Source organism: Argiope bruennichi, chromosome 7 (assembly GCF_947563725.1).
Source record: "Argiope bruennichi chromosome 7, qqArgBrue1.1, whole genome shotgun sequence".
Taxonomy (NCBI): domain Eukaryota; kingdom Metazoa; phylum Arthropoda; class Arachnida; order Araneae; family Araneidae; genus Argiope; species Argiope bruennichi.
In genome coordinates, this window is record NC_079157.1 from 71,342,008 (window position 1) to 71,359,295 (window position 17,288).

General features: G+C 32.0%; 1 protein-coding gene across 3 annotated transcripts in view; it reads left to right on the forward strand.

Annotated features, from left to right (window-relative positions):
- LOC129974955 (leucine-rich repeat protein soc-2 homolog) overlaps positions 1–17,288 on the forward strand; it is a 118,469-nt gene that overhangs the window by 77,605 nt on the left and 23,576 nt on the right. For all 3 annotated transcript variants that reach the window (XM_056087776.1, XM_056087774.1, XM_056087775.1), the window contains 6 exons: positions 3,849–3,980; positions 4,657–4,725; positions 4,854–5,069; positions 9,161–9,256; positions 11,878–11,998; positions 15,423–15,531. In XM_056087776.1, coding sequence (XP_055943751.1) covers positions 3,849–3,980; positions 4,657–4,725; positions 4,854–5,069; positions 9,161–9,256; positions 11,878–11,998; positions 15,423–15,531 — 743 coding nt within the window. The remainder of the gene's footprint in view (positions 1–3,848; positions 3,981–4,656; positions 4,726–4,853; positions 5,070–9,160; positions 9,257–11,877; positions 11,999–15,422; positions 15,532–17,288) is intronic.

Here is a 17,288-nt window from a genome sequence, read left to right on the forward strand (position 1 = left end):
TTTATTTTTGTCGACCAAGAATTAATCTTAAGGCCAGCCTAATTTTTTCCTCTTTGTGTTATCTGAAAAAAAAAATTATACTTTACATCATAAATGTAATCGCTTATGTAGCCTTTTATTTTATTTTAGATTCCAGATATGGTTTATCAATTGAAATCTTTGACAATACTGTATTTACGGTTTAATAGAATTAGAGTAGTTGACTCTTATTACCTTTGCATATATATGTAATCATTTATCAGTGTAAAATAAAATTAGTTTGAGCCAATTTTCTTAAGAATTAAGCCAACGATTTAAGTTAATGTCTTGTTTATGTTCCCGGCATTTAAGTTGGGCATTACAGTATTTATGTTTAAATGTGAACAAATTATCCTTTAACTTACTTTTTCTCTAATAAATTCTTGAAATGTGAAGTGCAGTATATTAACTACCAGTAAAGAGAGCTTTCTATTTTAATTCGACACATTACCGGCAACTATTTCTATGATTCACCGGGTAGTGGCATGCGTTCACATTGAGATAAATGGAAGGCACAGTACTCAATAAGAAGTGAGAACATATGTATTATAACAGTGAGTTTTGCAATAAAAACTTTGTTTTCTGGTATTGGTGGGCAAAGAATGGAATTCATAGAACTCCGGCCTATCCGACTTGATTGTTATCCGGCCTGATCTTCCGCCACATTAGGCCAGATTCTCGGGAGTGTACTGTATTCGCTTGCGAAGGAAATTTGTGATTATTAGTAGTTTACAGAAAATTAGTATAATATAGATGCCTGATTTCTGTGTACTTGTTCGAGGAAAAAAATATATCCGTGAGCGTTTGTTCATTTGCTGAAAGTTTTTTCACCTGTATATTTTAGATTATAAGTTTTGCCTACACCTGCGTCTATATTTCTAGAGCTTCTATGAATTTTGCCACCTTGTCTGGCCTTGGCGTTTCATTTTGATTTTCACCTCAATGCTTTGCTAGTTTGCTTCTCTTACAGTAGATATTTCATTTCAATGAGCTGAATAATTTATTTTATTTTGTAAGCAGAATTCTTTACAAGAAAAAAAATTCAGCAAAAATAATGCAATTAATATACTCAGTTCTCCAAAACATTCATACGCACTTTTAACAGATGACATCTGCTTATTGTTTCCGAAATTGAGTTAAATTATTAATACAATGTTTTACATGGCGTTCTCTAAACAGATGTCGGTAATTTCATGCTTTTGATCTACGATATATGAAGTCGTAGTCCTTAGATTCAAATGTCCTTATTTCATCAGTCATGATTTTTAAAAAATCCAGCAATCCTCACGGACACGTTGACTAATCTTGTTCGAGCAACAGCTCGCCTTTGTTCTAAGCATCTGGTCACTTCCGGCATTCTAAGCAACTGCACAAAAGTTTTATTAAGTCGAAGAAGTATATAATTTCAGCTTGTAGTTAAATTCAGCATTAAAACAGAATGCCGATTTGGCGGAAAGTGTGTATAGATTTTTCTCAATGGACTCCGTTGTTAGTTACAATTTAATGTGTGAAATTTCAGCGCACTTCACTCCACAAATCCGGTACTTTAACTTTTCCAGCTATCTTTTGCTCTTATAACTGGATAAAAGAATTGAGCCGTTGGTTATTCTATCCTAGGCCGGCTTTACACTCAGTAAGTTATAAGACGGGCAGTAGGCAGCACATGCGCAGAAAGGGACTGATTTATGTTTGCAACAATTTCCTGAGATAGATTTAGACTTTTCATGCCTGGCTATAAATTGCCGTTTGGGTGTCCCTGAATTTTTCTTTTCACTGCATATCGTGTTAAAATGATGGATATTTACTCGAAATAACATGGTAAAATAATAATAATAAAAAAAAAAGGCCAACATGCTTAAATTTGGAAAATTATAAAAAAGAAATGGCAAATAAAATGAAACACACACTCAATCTCGCAACTGAAAAAGCAGAAAGCAAAAAAAATGTCGGAATTAATCTCTGATAAGTTATCAATTTTTTCCCTTCAAAAAAACTCGCCACATTCTACAAACGCATGCGCAGTAAGAAAAAAATGCTATAAAGCGGCATGTTGTTGTCCCGTCTAGAAATTACTTGCCATTAACTGAACAGCATTTTTCAGCCTTTCTACGCATGCGCTGCCTACTGGCCGTTTTATAACTGGCCGAGTCATTGCCAATTCATTCTGTCCCCAACAATACCACCCTAGTTAGAGCCTTCAGGCATTACTTAATTTGCAACTACACCACAGCTGAAACTTTGATTGCTGTATTAACAGTGCGAACATATAAAAATTTAATTTGATAGATTTTGTAATTAACAGTAGGAAACGTGAGTATTCGGAATTGCATCATTTGGACTTCTTTTATAGTCTGACCTTAACCGAAGGTTGAGGGCAGAGCATTAAAGAGAAAACAAGCCAATGCGTTCCGATGTTAGTAACTTTCAGACCACAAAATCTATAGGTTGCATATTGTTACGGAACTTTCTCCTGTAAGTCCGTAAAGTTAACGAGTTCGTGTACTGGGGTATGGAGATGCACAATCAACAGGCATCGGTAACAAACGACGACTTTATTAACACAAAATCACTGATACGCAGACAAATTCATAGCCGGAGAAGCACACAAGCAACACACAGCAGTACGAAATAGCACAACACAGCACAACAATGATAAGCTGGTCGAAGCACTAAGGGAGAGAGAGCTCATTCAACTATAACCCGAGTTAAACTCAAAACACTGCCTTCAACTCGAGACTGTCGGCCTTTTAAAGTTCCTGGGAGGCAGACCGAGTAGGTTCTGGATCAATCAGGCGTATCTCGATTCCTATTGGATGAACTGCTAAAATTCTCGAAGTTTTCAGAATATCCATTTTGTCGCCAAGCCCTGAGATCACTGATAAGGCATCCGATCAGCATCCAATAGAGCTGATCGTAAAACTGTCTTTCCAGTGATTGAACAAACAGTGCTGGAAAACAACATTACAGATTTGTAACAATATCGGATTTTGACATACTTTATGCTAATTATGTCTGGTAACCATCTGATTCGCCAGAAATTTGTTATATTTAATTTTAGTTAAATCGCTTAAACATAATTTCGCGTTCATGAGTCTGTGCACTTGTCAGACATTAAAGCATTATTATCTTAATAATTTTACATGTGATCTGTTCATTATGTGCATGAACTTTTTAAATGTAGTCTCTCTGGCAATATAGCAGTGGGAAGCACCTGCTGTAGTGCAGTTGCAAATCACATGACTTCATAGCGTTATTAAAATGGCAATAATTCACTTCATTTCTCCTCTAAATATCGCGGTATTGTAACTTCACTTTTTTATTTATCTTGTAAAATACGCTGACATTAAACAAGATCTTTTCATCTTAGTTCTCAACAATGGTTGAAAATCGTGCAATTAAATCTAGTGATCATGAAGTTTTATATGAAATAAAAATTAGAGAAATTGATACAAAAACGGGAATGCCTCGGACTGGATCTTTTGTTTTCCGCAATGAAACAGATAGAAGATAATAGTATTATTTTATAATATTTTATTCTGTAATATTTTTTTGTAATAAATGTATGTTTTGCTATTAAATTGCATTTTTAAAAACGAACCAGCGCTAATCCAGCCCTTTTGTTAATCTGACAGTCCTCTAGCTTGATATCTATTGGATAATTGAGTGTCTACTGTATAACTAACTACATAATCTATTTAATTATCTTTTCTGTAATTAATTTTTTAAAGACATTTTTTTTGTGAACATATATAGTTAAACCTTCTTCTGAATATATACAGTTATATTCACTTTAGAATTTTATTTCAACTATCTTTTTTTATTTCTTGTAGCAGGAGAAAAAACTCAGCTCTGGATCTCTCGGAGGGGGTGAGAGTGCTCGCCCGAAGCACGTGACTGTTCACCCTCCAGGGACGAAGACTGCTAAGCCTACAGTAAAAAAGAAATCCATCCAAGCTGATTTGGTAATTACATTCATTCGTATTAATATTGAATGGGAATTTATACAAACTTTAATTTAGTGTTACTTGTTTCAAGGTTGTAAAAATGGAATTTTAGAATTGATTTTTCATTCCAGAAGAGTTTTTCTACTGTTCCAGAAGAGTTGTCCTTCCTTCTGAATGCCCTGGTGCAATGGCATCCCGCAAAAGCGTTAGAATTTCGCTTCCTTTGTTGTTAGTCAATGGATAGCTCTAATTATCGGAAGATTTTGTTCTCCTAGCCATCCCACTGTATCACTATTCGTTTGACGTCTGTATTTCTTACGGAGGAGAAATTAGAGGGACACGGGTTATCGAAAGCAATTGCATATCTTTTGATGATTTAAAAAGAAAATAAATCTCTTTACTAATTTATTATTAGAATTTTCGTTTTAAGAGTATATTATTTCCTCTGCCCTGAATTTTGTTGTTGAAATGCTGGAAAATCAAACATAATTTATACCTTTTGATAAAGTAAATTCATGGGAAAATTCGTCAGGGTAAATTCAAATATCTTAAAATGGAAAATTCTAAATATTACCAAAGGGTCTGGGAAAATTTATTTATGAAAAAGGAAGTTGAAATATACAAATTTTCCAATTCATGATCAGCATTAATTATTTTAATATTTAAACGTTATTTTTTGATTATTTTCTTCTAGGATGTACCACGGGAACTTCTTAAGTGCAAGGAAGAAGGTTCCAACCGTTTAGATCTCAGCAAATCGAACGTAAGAAAAATTTTAGTCATAGAATTTTTATCCTGTTGGTAATTAATCTTTTATTTTTATTAGTGGAATCAATATAAAATGACATCATAATTCATTTACTTTAGAATTGTCTTTTGATGCTAATATAGATAACCCAGTTACCAGTCACTGTTCGTGATCTGACCCATCTGGAGGAGTTGTATCTCTATGGAAACAAGCTGTCGACTTTGCCAACTGAGATTGGATGTCTAGTCAACCTAAAGACCTTGGCTTTGAGTGAGAACTCTTTAACTAGTCTGCCAGATTCCTTGGCCAATCTGAAACTGCTCAGAGTACTTGATTTGAGACACAATAAACTGAATGAGGTTGGTAGAAATTTGTAGCATTTGATATAGGTTGTTGGTAAATCCTGGTAACAAATAATTTATATTGACGATAAAAAGACATAATATTGTTACGGACAAATAAAATTCCTCTAAAATCTGACAGGAGGTTTGCTTTATAGTGGGCGTATGGTGTTAAAATATTAAGCAGGCCTCAATAATTAATTAACATGAAGACACAGACGGCAAAACTCAGCCGAGATGTACACAAGCAGTAAACAGCAGCACACTTAGGGAAAAAAAAAAAAAAAAAAAAAAAAAAAAAAACAGCAGCCCACAAGTAGTAATCGGTAGTAAGCAACAACCACAAAATACAAAGCTGCCAGATAAAACTCAGCAGGATGTTGGAATCTCCGCAGTTTTTCTCTACGGTCTCTCCAAACGCCTGCTATTCTACACCGTTTCTTCGCTTTAGCTGTATCCAACTGTCGACACACTACTACACGACTGGCTACTCCACACACGACCCGATGCTGTTTTTATAATAATCAATATTCGGTGCATAGCTCAGTTTAGCAATCGCTTGTGCCCCACACAAAGCCTGTTCCTCGCTGGACTATTCCGCCATTGCTTCATTCTCCTCTCGACACACGACTACGACTGACTGCTGCTATGGTGAGAGGTTAAAGTAGTGCCCGCTCCCTAAAGAAGCTAACTCCTATAATGGTGATGACAGATGAAGGCTTGGCTTTTGGGGAATGACATGGACTTTTGATAGAGGTGCGGTCCGAAGGACCGACCTCTCTTTATGGCAGATGGAAAATGAGGCCAGAGTTGGTAAAGTCAGAAGGCAGGATGAGTAGGTGCGGCGGCGACCAATCAGGAACGACTAGTGGGAGACGTGCGGGAGAGGGTGAAGTTGGCTGTATCTTTGCAGTTTTCGGTGCCTGGTGGTGGATAAACTATCATTCAAAGGGGTCGTATCAGGAGCTTGCTTTTGGACGGTGGGCTGGTGATTTGGGACTTAGTCCAGGAGAGCATTGAGAATTAGTTTTCTTTCATCTTTAGACATTGTTTCTTTTATTTTGCTGCTGCGGTTAGGAGTTCGGGGAATTCTTGTATTATTTTTTTAATTTCTTTGAAAGCATCTATTAATTCCTTCATTTCTGAGAGTTAGAGGGCTATGGGCTTCTGTATGTAAGGTAAATTCAGTTGACTGTTGCTGGTGTTGGGGCCTCTGTCTTGATGTAGGTGGGTTCTGGGTTGAGTCGGGGACTTTTGTATTTATTTTGTACTTTTGTATGTATTATATTTTTGTTTCTAAGGATATCGGCATATGTTCTTCTATATCCTGCGGCTGGGGCTGTTGATGGATAGGCAGGGAATCCTTTCCAGTAAGCCAGATGTCCAGTTTTCTTACAGTTGAGACAAACAGGTTCAGGAATTTTTTCTTTCTGTAGGCACTCTGCAGTTGTGTGGTTGCCATTGCATTTAATACAGCGAGGATTGCATCTGCAATTCCTTGCGCTGTGATGGAATCCTGCACATCTGTAACACATTGTGGCTTTGGCAGGCTTACTTTAGGTTTCAATTTTTATTCTGATGTAGGAAAGATGAGTGATGTTGTAGATGTTGTTGAAATTCCCCGTTTTCTTCACTTCCACGAGGAAAATAGGGTAGAAGGTCTTGTTTCTATAATTTTTAAGTTGGGAAATGCGTTCTATGTTGAAATTCAGTGCTTCCATTCCCTGTTTTAGGTCATTCATGTCGTGGTTAATTGGCAGTCCCTTGATTATGATTTTGATGGGTCTCTCTGTGGAGTCTTCTGACATCACGCATTCAGGCTTCTTATTGTTGAGGAATTCCAAGATTCCCAATCTTTCTTCATCGGTGCCGGGAGTGATTTTTATGAAACCATTTGTGTAGCTATTATCTGTACTTGGGTATTCTCTGTTGATTTCTTGTAGTATTAAGTAAGTATTAACCCTTCAGTAAGTTTCAGATGTATAGGGGGGGGAGGGTTCTTTTCTTGTTTGTGGGATCGCTTCTTCAAGTATTTGGAATTTATTGCTGGTGGTTAGTTCCGGGTTATCTATGGAGTTTTTTTCTTTTTACGGTGTGTCTTGTATCAACAGGTTGGAATGGCTGGTCAGTTTCCATGTCTTCATTTTTGGTTAAATGCTTTTGACATCCTTTTATCCGGCAGGGCATAAAAAATTGGAATTCAATTTCAAGTTTTTCAAACTTGGCTTTCAGTTCGTTTGCTTTGCTAAGGTCATCTAAAAATTGGATGTTGTGTTCTTGGTTATTATTGCTCATTTGTTGTAGCGTGTCGTTGAAGGTTTTAAGTATTTTTCAATGGTTTTTTTATTCTTTCTTGGTAGGATACAAGGTGTGTGCAGATATCAAGGCTGATTGCAGCTTGAGACTGCCGGCCTTTTATAGTTCCCGGAAGGCGGACCGAGAAGGTTCTGGACCAATCAGGCGTATCTCAGTTTCTATTGGCTCAATTGCTAAAATTCTGAAAGTTCCAGTAATATCCATTCTGCCGCCAAAGTCGACACATGGTCGCCAAGCCCGGTGATGACTGATCCGTCATCCTATCATCATAAGAGCTAATCATAAGACGGTCTTTCCTACGATGGAACTAACCATGCTGGGAAGCAACATTACAAATTCGTAACTGTATCATTAAAGACTAGACACATCATTATTTGTGACACGTTCCACATTCTTCGCAATGTTGTACAAATTGAAAATAGTTTTGCAATTGAGAGTTAACTTTCATTTGGTGGAGTATGGGGTAAATTATTATTCAGAACAACTAGTTTCCACGGTCTTTGTAATGTTAATGCTAAGTTTTAACAAACGTAGTTTTTCAGTTGGGAAACAGTTGACTTTTGAATGGATTTCAAATTCATTTTTGCAAATTGCGCCCGTCTAAAATTTGCTTTACAAAATATAGGCAACTCCAATAATTTACACAACAGGTTTTAGTGGTGCAATGATTAATTTCGAAATGATATATCATAGGATTTTTTTTCCCTATAAATTTTGTGTGAAAAACCATTCTCCAAAATTATGTACTTTTCGTTAATATCTGGTTCTGAATACATTTTCCTTTTCCATCAACATACTTTACAATGAAAAAATGCCATAATGATGGCATTTAATTATTAGAGTTTTTTCGGTCGTTAAAGAAGATCTTAATAAGATATTAAGTAGTGTGTCTTATTTTGATGATGCACGACCAGTTTCGTATAATTAGTGATATCATATTCAACGCATTTTTAAAAAGTTGTGAATTATGCCATATAACATAGTAATATTTATAACATAACATGCTATCTGTAAATTAGAGCGCACTCTGGAACTACTAAATTTGGCATATAGTTATTTCTTTGGTAATGATTGGGTTTGTGCAATATTTGGGTTATGTTATGACTTGGAATTTTCAAAACTTTAACTACATTTTTAATTAAAAATTAACAGAAATTTTTATGTTTTTCTATATTAATTACACAGATTATTATGGAACAAAATCCATTTTTGCATGGCTTTAAATTTAAAAAATGTTATACTTATTTCTGCACAATTTTTTTCCCTAATTTTATCTAATTAAAAAAAATATTTTAAAACGATGCTTTTTCATTGCTTTAATTACTGGATTTATATTCACGCGGTCTGTGATGATATTGAATAAATTTTCTGTGTGCATGTTATTGTTTTTATATAATATAATAAACAATGACACATATGAATCGGGTTTTAAATATTATCACCATACTTCGATATTTTATATTAAAGATTCAAATCTCATAAAAATTTTGGTAACAGTTGAGTCCAGTTTTTCGCCAAGCTTCATAAAATCATGCCAACTGTCCAAACATACGCTAAAAATCGACCCTTTTAAATAACTACAAGAAATGGTAATAAACGGCTTTCAGGGTTGCAGTGAGAAAGATAGCATTTCATTTGGCAGGAAATCGCTCCTAAATAATTTACAATTATTTTTGTCGATCAAGAATTAATCTTAAGGCTAGCCCAGTTTTTTCCTCTTTGTGTTATCTGAAAAAAATATATACTTTATATCATAAATGTAATCGCTTATGTAGACTTTTATTTTATTTTAGATTCCAGATGTGGTTTATCAGTTGAAATCTTTGACAACACTGTATTTACGATTTAATAGAATTAGAGTAGTTGAAGAAGAGATATCTAATCTCCAAGTAAGTACTGGAAATAGGAATATTTCAAATGCGCTTATATATAAAACATAACAATGTATTATTCTGCGTTCATTTGCAAGTAAGTCAGTGTCAAACGAATATTCTTAACAAATGACCAGGCAGTTTTTTACTCAAATACGCACAATAAATTATATGCATTGTATATAAAGATACTATCCATACTGGTTTCTCAGAATAAAGTTTAAACGAATACTGTGCCGTAACAGCTCAACTATCTTTATTTTTTTTTTGTGCTTGCCTGAGGTCTTTTTAGATTCCTCCATTAAGCTCGTTAACAAAAAAGATTCTATGACAATTACTAGTTAGTCAAATTGCTAGTTAGTGCTAACATTTATGCAGCTAATATTGATGAATTATTAACATTACAAGTAAAATCTTATACATACATATGTTGAATTAAACAGTTAACTGTTTCGACCTCTTCGGAAAATGCGTATCTAAATTGTCATAAACATATATAAAATTATAAACATATTATATAAATATAATAATTAATCAATTATTATATAAATATAATAAGTGTCATTGAATAAACTCGTCAAAATGCAAAATGTGGTACTTTTTCCATGACGAGTATACTCGTCCAAAACAGTTAAGGGGTTAAAACAATCATTTATATGTAGGTTTTCCTGCTAATAACTTTCTCTTAGTAAAAGGAAAAAAGCAATCGCTAAAAAAAAAAAAAAAAAAAAAACTCACTTTGCAAGTATGGAGCTGAAGGATACATGAAAAACTAATTACTTAAAAATGATATGAGTAAATGATTTTTGCAATATTTCACTCGAAATCCACCCGAAAAAAAATCTAAACAAAATGATTAAATTATCTAGAATGATTTTGGATTTTAAACCAGTGTTTATATGAAATATTCACCATCGAGTTGATGCATCAATCTCTTTATCTCCAACGTTGTTATGAGTTGGAGGTTATCAAACTTTCTGTTATTGCTACTGCATAAGTTTAGTCAATGTTGTTGCTACTACTGTAGATGGTCTAGTTTTGTTAAACCGTTTCTTTGAATCTAAAAACCTCTAAAAAAGTTGATACATAAAATCAAATTCTTGAGAACACCGTCATTGGTAAAACCCAAACAGTTAACTAACAGCTAACAGTTTAATGTGGGAGGTGGATATTTGGTCAGCTTTACACCAATGGTGAAAAGAAAATCTGGCCCTAATAGAAAAAAAACCCGCATTTAATAAGCTTTCTACTTTAAACAAAGGACATATCATAAAATTTTGCACATAAATAAAAACTACCATTGTTATTTTAATGCGGTATTTTCATGAAAATTTCTTATTGGAAACGATGGTAGTGGCTTTTATTTAGTAGTTCCCAAAACAGCAGTCATGGGGGACCTCAACTTCTTTACAGGAACGTGGGAGATAGAATTTTATTATCATAAGTACTAAAAACTGAAAAAAATTTAATTCCATTTACTATTTATTATTTGTGCGCAGTTGAATTGTTGATAGTTACTGTCAGGAAATCTAAATATTGCTCGGAAATCGGTGCAGAAAATTAAAAGAGGGTAGCTGTATTCAGTTTAATTCTATGAGTTGAGGAAATGTGCAGTGAACAGATTCATCCTGTCACTGTATATTCATTTCTACTAATTTTGCATTTATTAAAGTCCGTTCAATAAATTTCTTCTGTAACTTAAAATGTATTTTATTTATTTATACATAACATATTAACTATTTTTCAAAAAAAAAAAAAGTACAACATCTAAATTCAGAAAGGTGCTGTGAATCTATTAAAGTTTATATTATTTCATGTGCGGAAATTGGTACTTTTTAATTTTTTTTTTATTTTATGACTACTGTTATCTCCTGAAAGATATTTCCTAAAATTCTATGATAAATTTAGAACTGTTTTGTGAAAATATTGTCATTAAAAAAAAAACCCTTATAGGCAGGTTTTGTGACTCAGTTAATAGAGCAGAGCAGTTAAACTGCTTGTTTCTGATTCGAATACCGCGCAGAGTAGTCTAATCCAAGAAATGGTATTTTAAATTAAAATATTTTTTATTTGTGTACTAAGCTACTCTAAATCTTTGTTTAAAATTCTAGATAATTATTGTAGTGCATTCCTTATATGTTTAAATGCTGAATCCCACGTTATTGGGAATTTTCTACTTTTTTTTTTTTTTTTTTTTTTTTTTTGCACTTCGAATCGCTTCGAGCAAATAAATTTATTTTCTTATTAAAATGAGTTCCACGATTTTTTGCATATTCTTGGGTGTTTTTTGAATTCTTGGAGTGATTTTTCATTTTAAAAATATCAATGTTTTAAATGTTATAAATATCTGCTAATCAATTTTGCGAGTATTAATTCTGTTATATGATTGATTTGTCAATTAGTAGAATCAAAACATGTCGTATGGCAAACATAACTGAGCATGACATCTAAATTTTAACTGCACGTTATCCTACATTATGATGTGACGTCATATTTTTTTCTCTCTTGCTAAATATTCAACGAATTCTAAAATAATATTTGTGTGGTGGTCTTGATAGTGCTCATTTAACATGAATAAAATTCATCATCTTCATTTAAAATCATTTTTTTAAAATTAAATATCGCATTCTTGTGTTTAGGAGTTGATCATGATGAGCTTAAGGGAGAACAAAATCCGAGAGCTACCAAGAGGCATTGGTAAATTAAAAATGCTAGTCACTTTTGATGTCTCCAATAATCACTTGAAACATCTGCCACAAGGTAAGAAAAAGCGATCATCTATTCTGTCTGAATAAATCGTTTGCATAAATGTGTGAAAACGGCATTTTGCATTATTTCAATATAATTTGACGCCCTTAAATAATATCGTTTGCAGCAAAATGAAATAGTTAAATTTTAGATATTAAATTAATTTATTCCAAAATTTATTTTGATTGTATTCTAAATATGATAGCAATTACATATATTTATAATTCTTTACTTTCTTGTAGAAAAAATAATAAAATTATAAAAAAATAATCAAAATTTTAATGAATATCACATTTTAGATCTTTGAATCTGAAAAAAATAATTTTTGGAATTATGCCTACTTAAGAATGCGATTACTTGGAAAATGCAGTCGGAAAGCTTTTTTTGAAAACCCCGATGTATAAAATGCTTGTGTGCCAACAAATATATCACAAGGCTGAAAGGCTATATTTGGTATGCGATTTTTAAACCAAATTATCAGTTTTGTCAAATTTTAAACCTAATTAGGCAAAGGGAAGTCTGTAGAACTATCCGTGTACTTGTAAATATAATAGTTCAAAAAATTAACACGCTAGATTAATGAATTGTGGAATATAGTTTTATTACCAACAGAATTGTAGATCTCTACCACATTTAGGATAAAATCTACCCTTGAAATTATTGCTTGACTGCATGCTAATTCATGTGTGGTAATTAACTGGGAATGCAATAAACTAATTGTTTGTATTTTAACATAATAATGCTTATAGACTGTTATTGTCTGTTAATTGCGAGATGTATGATTACAAATCTTGCAAAACGCTCGATATGCCCTTGTGTTTGAGTAACCGAATTTGGCTGATAGTTACTTCATTAGTAGTAGATAATGACTAAGAAAGAGTTTTTCAAAATTTTAATTAGATTTTTTTTATTAAAAATTAAACTAAAATTTTAACTTTTTTCCCTAATAACTTCGGAGTATATTGTCTCATAAAAAATTTTTTGCACTTCCAAATCCAGCTTTTAAATGGTTTCTATTTTATTTATGTACAATTATTTTTCTTTTAATTTTGATATGTTTTAAAAAAACATTTTTATATATTGGGTGCACTAATATGACTCCATCCTCAGTAAAAAAATGTTTATTATAAAAATTAAAGATTGATGTATTAAAAATATTTCTTAACGTTTGCCCATGTTTCCGTAGTGAGAAAATTTAGTTGTTTAAAAGCTACCCATTTACTAAACCAATTTCTGATGTCTGCGTGAGAACTGTATCTTTTCCCAGAAACAATATTCTGCATGAAGCGAACACATAGTAATCTGAAAGAGTAACATCTGGTGAATACGTGTTTCGGACAATATATCCCAACAAAGTGATTCTATTTCCTCCCCCCCCCCCTTTTTTTTTTCTGGCAACTTATGGCCGACTATTGTTGTGATCTAATACAACCTATCATGTCTTCCATTATATTCTGAAAATTTTACCTCCAATGCTTCATTCAAATTGATCAACTGTTGCTTGTATCGTTCACCATTTATGGTTTGATTGAGTTGCAACAGTTCATTATAAACTCATGCTCTTTGTTATGTGTATTCAAATTATCGTTTTTAAATTGTCGAGACCAGTTTTTGCAAGTTGTATTCGTTGAAGCATGTTCACTATATATGTCCAATAACAACCGATATGTTTCTGTTTCTCATTTGCAATGAAAATATCTAATATAACTTGCAGCAAATGCAATTTGATTGGCACCCAACTCGGTATGTTTCATGCGCTAACAATCCAGAATATTAACCAGAGGTTGTTCACTAATTTTTAAATGTGATTGTCAAATCGTTCAAATATTACTATTTTAATGTAGATAATACTTCTAAAATTATCTATTAATAATTTTAGCAGGCATATTTATAAACGGAGGAGGTGGAGTCATATTTATAAACCAAATATATTTTGCTATCATTGTTCATTAACTGCGTAAAAAAACCCACATGCATTGCAACAATATTTATATTTTTATGCGTAAGTCTTGTTCTTAAAATTAAGAGTAAATTCTTACTGTAATATACATATATACGAATCAATTCCGAAATCATTATTATGTTCAGTGGCAGATTTGCAACTCGGCAGGTGCCTAGGACAGCTAGATTGAGAAGGGGTTACAAGCTGGCTGATTAAAAAAAAAAAACGTTTCTAGTTGCTAAATAAATAAGTTTGTAAAAAGTACAAATTCTATGATTAAGAAGATATAATATTAATGTTTTATCTTGTATATTCGGTCAGGTTCGATACATCTATTCAGTTATTAGAATATTTATAAATCCGAATATATGCTTTAATAATACTGTGTACAAACGTGAGTACCGGGTGTTCTGAAATCTTAAATAAACACATATATTTACAAAATCAATAAAGTAAAAAAAAAAAAAAATAACCTCAAATAAATTACTAACATGTTGAAAATATGCTGAAATGTGAAACTAAATTGACCAACTTATTTAAAGAGAGGCCTCATAAAGTAGATTGTCTAGGGACGCAAAATATTTAAATCTGCCTCTGAATATACCACAAATTTCGGCTCGATGTCTGAATTTCTTTTATTTATTTATTTGTCATTTATCTTGGTGTATGAGGTAACAAGTCTCACTTGAAATTGATTTTTAATACTAAGTTTAGAAACAGTTCAAGCAAAATACTATCATCTACATCGGCCTGAGACACATTTAAAACGTCAGAAGCTTTAACCTTTTTCTAATGTTGTAAAGCACATATTTTTAGCATGTAATTTCTACATGAAAAGAATAGATCAGTATTCAATTAAAAACCTAATCTATAAAAAAGAAGAGATTCACTAAGTTAAATATAATATATTGTCACGTAGATACTTTAGTATAGAACTCAATGACACACACAAGAAGTAGAGCTAAACCAATTTATTAACTCAACTCTGAACTGAGAACACAGTGAATGACAGATCTTCTGCTTTTATACTAACAGGGAAAGAAATGTCCAGAATCTTCTGGAACATGAAATAAAGGGAAACATAAAATCAAGAAATGAAATATTTACACAAACTGCGAATCGCATTGTCTCTAGCGGGATTCGAACTCACAATCTCTTGATTATGAGATCAGTGCCATGACCATTCGGCCATGGAGAATCGGCTGCCAATTTTCAATGCGGCAATGTTGTGGAAGTAAATGCACGAATAGAAAGTTACACGAATGCTTAACATTCTTTTCACTAACAAATATTTTTATGTTTTTCTATTAGAAATACTTCAGTACTTTTCAATAATAAATATTATTTGAAATCTTTTTAATAAAAAGGAAAAATATCACAATTTTCGAATAATTTTTACTTACAAATAATGTATATCGTAAATTATAAATATACATCAAAATTGGGGTATTTTCCACTATATTCTGAAAAGTTAATTAACTTTGCATCTTTCAGAAATTGGAGAATGCACACTGTTATCTACTTTAGATGTACAGCACAATGAACTAGTCGACATACCTGAAACTATAGGTAACCTTCAGCATTTATCCAGACTTGGCTTGAAGTAAGTACAATTTATATACTTCCAATGAACTGAAATTATTATCCCTTTAAAGCTGCATTATAGGGCTTAAGGTATCTGAAGTTAATATGGCCACTCTCATTTCGAACTAAAATTGTGCTGTTTAAGGCAAAGGTGGATTTGGATTTGTTGGATTTTATTGGCTCAAGAGCCATGGTGTTGATTATGCTGCGATAAACTGTTTTTTAAGGATTAAAATATAAAATTCTAGCTATAAAATGCAATGTAAAAACCTTTGAAAAAGATGAAGAATATTTAAATATTGAGGATAAAAAAACTTATTGATTTCAAAAAAGCAAAAAGATGAGCATGGGATATTTTATCAGCAAATGAAAAAATGTGAAGTTGCTAAAATGATATAAACGTTGAGTACTAAAATTTGAACATTCACTATGATAAACAGACATGATGCAATTCATTTACTTTCTGAAATCATCTCCAAGAAATACATCATTCATTACTGAAATCATCTCCAAGAAATATATGAAATGAGATTAGTATGTATTTAAACCAAAAGTTCTTGAAATTTAAATTAATAATAGCATACAAATACTACAAACATTAGAGGCCTGATTTTTTGGCATTGTGGTTTATGAAATCTCGCGAGATTCATTCACAAAAAAAAACAAACAAACAAAAAAAAAACGTTTTGAGAAAATTCATAGCATATTATTGAGGAGCTAGCTATTGAAGATCTATTGAAAATTCTATCAGATTTAATAGATAGAAGAGCCCTTTTTTAGCGAAAGTATAACCTAATGTTCAAATCGATAAGCGGCCATTTTACCTTCTGATACCTTATGACTATTTTTGTGTATAAAAATAATATAAAAGATCAAAATAATTTTGAAACATTTTATAATTTTATGTTCATTTTACTAATTTGTTTAGATTAAATACCAGTTTCAATGCAATAATATATATTTCGTTTTACACGTTTATTCTTAAAAGACAACAATCGATTCTTTTATCATTTTAACTTTGATGTACTATGAATTAAACCTTATGCGGATTACTTAATGTATCTTTCCACAGAAATAATTATTGCATTTAAATTAAAAACATTTTTTTTTCTTAGAGATGCAGTTACTTATGTTATTGAAAGCTAAAAATACAAAGCAAATATCAGTAGATTAAATACTTGTGAACTAATAGATAAATAAATAAAGACTGTTGCAGCAAGTATTTTTAACAATTCGGATATGTAGGAAAATTTCATTGACATTCAATCAAATATTTTTGCAAATAAGACTGACAGAATTATAAACCTCCGAATGTCACCATTTTCTACAATTTTAAAGTATTTCAATGATCTCTTCAAAGAATATCTGCTCGGTCATCATTTGATCGTAACAGCCATTGATTAGGCTAAAGAGATAAAATTTGTAGTGCTATAACTCGGCCAGTTTTAGTCACAAATGAATGGAATTTTTATTTTGTTGTTTAACCCTTAAAAGGGCCATTTTTTTCTAGTCATATTATGTTTAAATATTTTTAGGCTTGAAATTAGAATAAGAAAAGGGATTCATTTAGCTTATTAGATAAATTTAATTTGATTGATTAATCAATTAATTTGGTTAATTAATAATTAAGTAACAAATCAAGACACATCATTTTGTGTAAGATAAAGAACTGAAGCATCTAAGTTTCTGTCTTTCTAAAAAAAATTTGTCAGAACTTATGCAAACCTACATAATTTCATACAAAGATTGATAAATTGGGTGGGAAGCATACTTCCC